Consider the following 6,000-nt stretch of genomic DNA (forward strand, 5'->3'; position numbering starts at 1 on the left):
AACTTAGTGTAACTTAGTCAGATGTGAAAGAAGAACCGCCTTACGCTAGCATGTGAATGTTGCTGATACTTGTAAAGTTGTGTAAACGTGTACACTTTTTAACACTATGGGAAGTATTTCCGTCACGGACATACCAGTACAAAGAAAGAAACCAGAAGAAAATAGCGAAAGAACCCACGACTCCGCCTGATCGCCGAGATTGCGCCGCAGAGAGCTACACAGACGCGTGCATACTAACGCGCACCGACAGTGAACGCTTCGGTGGTCTCAGCACTACGACGCCTCGATGCCAGCTCGAAGGGATGCATCAAGAAGCCACTACCAACGAGGTCACCGTACTAAACGCAATTAGCTCTGAAAATGTTTCTGAAGTTGATCGCGGAGGCTGCAATTACTACGCGCTGTACGCGCTGATTTGACTCGGTGACGCACGTGCTTTGTCTTGCGCGTTGAAGTTACGTGCTTCGTCTTTCGCGTTGTGCAAGTTGGATATCAGCTATCGCGTGATGGAGGAAGACAGGGGTAATTGCCACAAAACACCAATAGACATTATATATCAATGTGCAATAAACATTACACTATCACAGGTTCTATACCGAGAGGTTTTTTTTAACACGAGAGTGTTTTAGTCCAGTCCTAGTGGGCCTTAGTAGGCCTTAGTAGGCCTTAGTGGTCCTTAGTGGGCCTAAATATAGGCTGGTGATGATGATGAAGTGGCGGTGGTCGGTGGCCAAGTCGCAAGCCGTTGAAACGTCTTACGCTATAATTAGTTCATGTGAATGTTGCTATGTGAGTACTGTAAAGCTACGTCACAATGAGTAATCGTTCTAGTTGTCTGTACACTTTTTTTGTATTGTGTCCAACCAATATTTGCCCGAATAACTCTCTTTCCTAAATGGTGAAGGTGCGGTGTTAGCCGGCGGCTAACAGTTGAGGTGCGGCCAGCAGCAGTTTCTTCTCTTTTATTCTGCTGACGAGCTGGAATACACGCATGTTTTTACAGAAGCCATGTCTGATGAGTATGCATTATGACTCGAATAACAAGTTTGTATATTTTCTTGTTCCCAATTGTACCTCGTGCTCCGGGATACGTGCAGAGGTGCTACCACTTTAATTCTGTGAGGTGCGCAGAACGCCGGACTAATTATTAAGCGCCAATGGAACGCGATAGGACGCTGACTACCGCGTCCAACTCGCACATGCATATTGCCGCAAGGAACCATTTCCCACTCCACTTGCGGTCCTTATATCTTCTTTTCTACGCCTCTTGTACGCTTTGCTGCTCCAGACTTCCGCTGCTGGAGTCGTGACACCGCACAAATGACGAGTCGATGTCATCCACTGAAGGGCAGCCTTTAAAAAACAAAACATAAGAATGTGGTTAAGCGCGAATGCTAAGAAATGTACAGCTGCAGCGGAGAAAGATTAGCACAAGTGACCGATCGCCCGATCAGATAAATTGAGGCACGCGACGCTGTGTTTCCCTAGCACGCCAAAAACGAGAGTGCCAAGCACCCCCTCTTTAAAACATGAATCATGTGGTACCTTAGATACGAGTGTGCACGGGAATAAGAGCGCTACGTACAGCAATTTCCCTGCTCCGATAATCGGCTACTTGTACTAATATTTTGCGTTGCAGCTGTACATTAAACAGCATGAGAATGCTCAAGAAAGAAAGAACACAAATGTGCGCCCGTACTCGTCAAAGCATTCATAGGCTGAAGCAGATTGTTAGGTCCTGGACTTGAAAACCATGACAATGCACGTATTGTTAGGAAACGCCGCCTGCCGATAAGAAAGTGTTCTCGCGACGGAAAATCTTTAGGAATTTGAACTCAATTTCCACAAGAGTGCCGATCAGTGCCAAGCGATATAGAGTGCATAGTTGGAGGACCGGCGCTTGTGAGCGATATGTCGTTAGGCATCACTTCGTCCGTCCACCTGTGTGACGTTAGTCTTTTGTGTGTGTTGTGTTGTGTTTAATGGCGCATAAGCAACTAAGGCTATCATGCGCCAACCACAAGGTAAAATTTCTTTTCAACAGTTCGGTCACCTTATCGACACTCCTTCTCTGGGCAAGGACCCCTAGGATCCCAACAATTTAAAAACCTCAGCCTTCTTCTCTTTGGTATTGCCTTTACGTATTTTACCCTAACAGCATCTTCGTTGTCCTTTCATCGATCAAGGATTGCTTTTACATGACCCTGAGCAACATCTCGACTTCTAAAGGTTGTTGTTTGGTGCACATTATTAGGTGTGGGTGGCTACTTACATTTGTCTGGCGCTTTATTGTGCGCTGCGGTAAGGGAAAGTGCGAGTGCTTAGTTTTCGACTATGTGAGGATCAGTAAATGTACTATCTGAAAGTCGAGAGAGCACCTTTATATTTAACGTGTCGTATGCGTGTCTCCCACTATGGTGTGCCCTGTAATCATATCTTGTTTTTGGCTTGTAAAACCCCAGAATTGATCATTCGTGCTTCATTGTTTCATTACGCACAACATAGCTGTGCTGGCTGCCACAGCATTGTGGGTCAAATTTACGAGATATAAAGCCTTCTTCTTAAAAAAATCCCGCAGAACCCATATCACGATGAATGTTGACGTTAATGTGATCAGCGTTAAACTAATGCAGCAAACACCGTATTGCCGCCGCCGAAACGCCTCATGTGGATGAAACAGGGCTCCTGTCTCGCATTATTCCGGACACACCGCGCGATCTAGAGACGCTGTCGCGAAGGGGGAGCGTGGCGTGTGCCTGGATATACCAGGTGAATGAATGGAATTAAATGAGTTCGCTAATTGAAGCGGTAGCGCACCAGCTTTCGCCGCTATCTCGCCGTGGCAGCCAAAACGCTCTTACAAGCTATGGAATATTTCACCATCTTCGGGAGTCGACTCTGGGTTATAACGGAGCAGGTCCTAATGGTTCTTTCACGAAGTACAATAAATCAGTCATCGTGACATCACTGTCGCCATCATGTCCATACTAGTCGCCGTGCCATCGCCTTGCCAGTATCGTCACACACACGCTCGCGTCACACGCAAAATTCTTCGCCCTTCCCATGCATAACGCGCCATCTGGTAGCACTATGCGGAACCGTCAAACTATGATTGACAGCCAAATGTGTCGAAACTAATTGATTTCCTTAGTCCACGCGATCCGCAGATATTTTTCTGGTATGGACCAGGAGTGGGCCGTCCAGCGGGCCAGGGCCATTGCCGAGGATCTCCGAAGATTTTCATCCGGCGATGGACCCCTGGCAGCCTAGCCCGGGCACCAACAGCCATAACCGTTGTACAAATAAAGTTTATACCATCCTATCCTGTGAATTTGTGATAAAAATTTTCAGGAACAATTTTCAGCGCAGCAATCGTTCCTGGTGAAAATCCATCATCTCACATACAAATATGAAAGCCGAGCGAGCACTGCGTCTTTGGTCTTATGTGTTACTGCGTCTTACTTACTGCGTCTTTCGATGTCAAATTGCCTACAACTGTGAGAGTCAAACTTTTCAAGTACTTTCTCGCAGCCATTTACGCGTGCCAAAATTAGCAATATTTAACGTTTCTTGTGGACCTATAGGCAAAACTTAATAGGTATATTTTATTTTAAATCTATAATCGTGCCGTGCACAATACCGTGTGTGGCTTTTACTCATTCTTCAGCGTCACTCAGAGGTGCTATTAAGAAATTCCAGACAGCTTCTCATGTCAATAGGCCCACCTTTTCGTTGCCGTCAAACAAATGTGCTCTTTCTTAATAACTAGCGTCTCCTGGAATGCTATGGTTCTTTGTACACTTCCCGCCATTCTATGGGTCCCTCACCTAATTCCCCCATGCTTTCTCGATATCGGATTATTCCATAGACAATGATCACTTGAAAGAATTTCGTTGCATATACAGGCTTACCTAAAAGAGCGAGAATCCGATCCAAGTCCTTCCTGAAGTTCTCTAACAAGTTGGCCACACCATCTTCTCCCTATAGAATATTAAAAGAAATGTATAAGCCACGAATATCTGGCAGCTCTTCTGCCTCGGTACTTGCTGATAAGTGAGTCAAGTCTGGTTGGCTTAGCCTGCTATACTTTACAAGGAAGAACAAAAGAGGTCAAAAAAGAGGTAAAGTGGTACAATGTTTGCTTATGAGTGAGCCATTTTTAAAACCTCAAGTTTGTCAGGGAGCGGCCGCCGAACTATTTTAGCCTCGCAGGATGATGGAAACGCGGACCGCTGTGGATTAAACAGGCGACGTGCATATGCTTGCACATTCCTTTACTTTATCCAGCATAGTAGTAAGGGGAATGTTCCGGTACGTTCGACATCGCGGTGCTTTTTTTTATGCTTTATTAACTTGTTCTCTTACGTTTAGTTAATAATAAACCCTCCATTTTCTAAGAAACTAGGTGCGCACATACAAAGCGTGTGGTACCACGCACGAAGGCCCCTGCAGCTCTCGAGTTGCAAGAAAACTCTTTCTTTTTCGAGGGCCCCTTTTTGTAGACCGCTGCCGTTGCCAACCTGCACAAGGGCGATTAAAATAACCGTGTTTATTTTCCCGATTACTGAAATTTCAGTAACTATTACAAATAATATAGTAATCTTCGTTATAACTCTCCTTGTCCCCCTCTCTCTTCCATCCGAATCTCTTCATCTAGCTCGTAGAGCTAGCGGACATACGGCGTTCAGGCTTCAGCATGCATTGCGTTTGTTACCCGTATTGACGGGCTCCCCAAGCATGCCTTTGTTGTCGCTGCTTACCAACGCCGTTACGCTGTAGAACGAGACGTCGCTTCTTTGACTTGCGCCTACAATATCCACAATTGGGTGGCATGGTTGGCCCGAACAAAAAGTTCGTGTACACTGCGCGTTAGGGCGTTTCATGTAATTAAAAAGCTAGTCCAGGGACGTCATACCAGAGGCTCTAGTATGGATGCTACTTTGAACGAAGGTATGTGTGGTTCGTTCCCTCTCACCTTTTGCGCGAGCGCCCAGACGACGGGGCGCCCGATGAAGGCAGCCTTGGCGCCCAGTGCCAGTACCTTGGCGACGTCTGCAGCCTCGCGCACTCCCCCGTCCACGTACACCTCGACCGGCATACCTCGCACGGCAGCAGCTACCTCACGCAGAGCCTCTAACTGCGCCAAATCGTACAAAGTGTAGATATATGTGTTTTACAAATCATGCATACAATTAAACTACCAAGTGCCGAGAAATCAAACCGCATTAAGCAGTGTGCATCAACCACGTAGCACAGGTTTAGGTGCGATGCAGCTTCAGCTGTATGGAACGTAAAGCTCCAGGATCTTCCAAAAGTAGCGACCACTATTCAGAGTGCCTGCTGGCTTGCGCCAAGTGACAAAGGTCTATTTGCGCGAGCCCCAAGAGCCTCGTTACATGACGTGGCTGTGTAACATTAGGCAGCCAAACCACGAGTTCGGCGTCTCTATCAATGGCATTCTCTTCTTTCCATTCTTCTTTCCGTGAACAAACGAAAAAAAAAATCGAACAGCCGGAAAGCAGTTAACGTCACATAAAAGTCATATCGCATCGATGGGCAGCTCCGGGCGCAAACGTGCGCGCAGACTGAAAACGGAAAACGATGCGCGCGAGGCCCGTGTCGTGCACCATTTGCTCCTTGCACAAACCAAGGGACGCACTGTGTTTATCTTCCAATTGCATTGCTCTGCGGCGTGACGAAAGCCTATCGCTATTTATCAAAGATCTAGGAGCTGTAATGTAATTAGGCTATCAAACCTTCTTTCATTAAGATATTTTTTTGAGGCTCGAAGCGTCTACACTGCATTGGTTGTATTCTTGTGTTTTGCCTACGAAGCTTATGTCTTCCAGTACTGCAGGTTCCTGGACTGAGGAACCTTGGATGATCGCCTTAACCAGAATGACCACGCGCCGCTATATTGGAGCGTCTCACCGTGCCAGTGTCACTGTCACGGAAGACTGAGAAAACGCCATAATAAATGAGGGACCTGCTATCTCAGCC

At 46.6% G+C, this 6,000-nt stretch overlaps 1 protein-coding gene across 1 annotated transcript; it reads right to left on the reverse strand.

The window, feature by feature from the left end:
- Nucleotides 1–952: 952 nt before the first annotated feature.
- On the reverse strand, nucleotides 953–5,120 carry LOC119441031 (2-Hydroxyacid oxidase 1). Its single transcript, XM_037705771.2, has 3 exons — nucleotides 4,976–5,120; nucleotides 3,912–3,981; nucleotides 953–1,353 (listed from the first exon to the last, which is right to left on the reverse strand). The coding sequence occupies exons 1-3, from the start codon at nucleotides 5,096–5,098 to the stop codon at nucleotides 1,259–1,261; spliced, it is 288 nt and encodes a 95-aa protein (XP_037561699.1). The 5' UTR covers nucleotides 5,099–5,120; the 3' UTR covers nucleotides 953–1,258.
- Nucleotides 5,121–6,000: the final 880 nt, after the last annotated feature.

Source organism: Dermacentor silvarum, chromosome 2 (assembly GCF_013339745.2).
Source record: "Dermacentor silvarum isolate Dsil-2018 chromosome 2, BIME_Dsil_1.4, whole genome shotgun sequence".
Lineage (NCBI taxonomy): Eukaryota > Metazoa > Arthropoda > Arachnida > Ixodida > Ixodidae > Dermacentor > Dermacentor silvarum.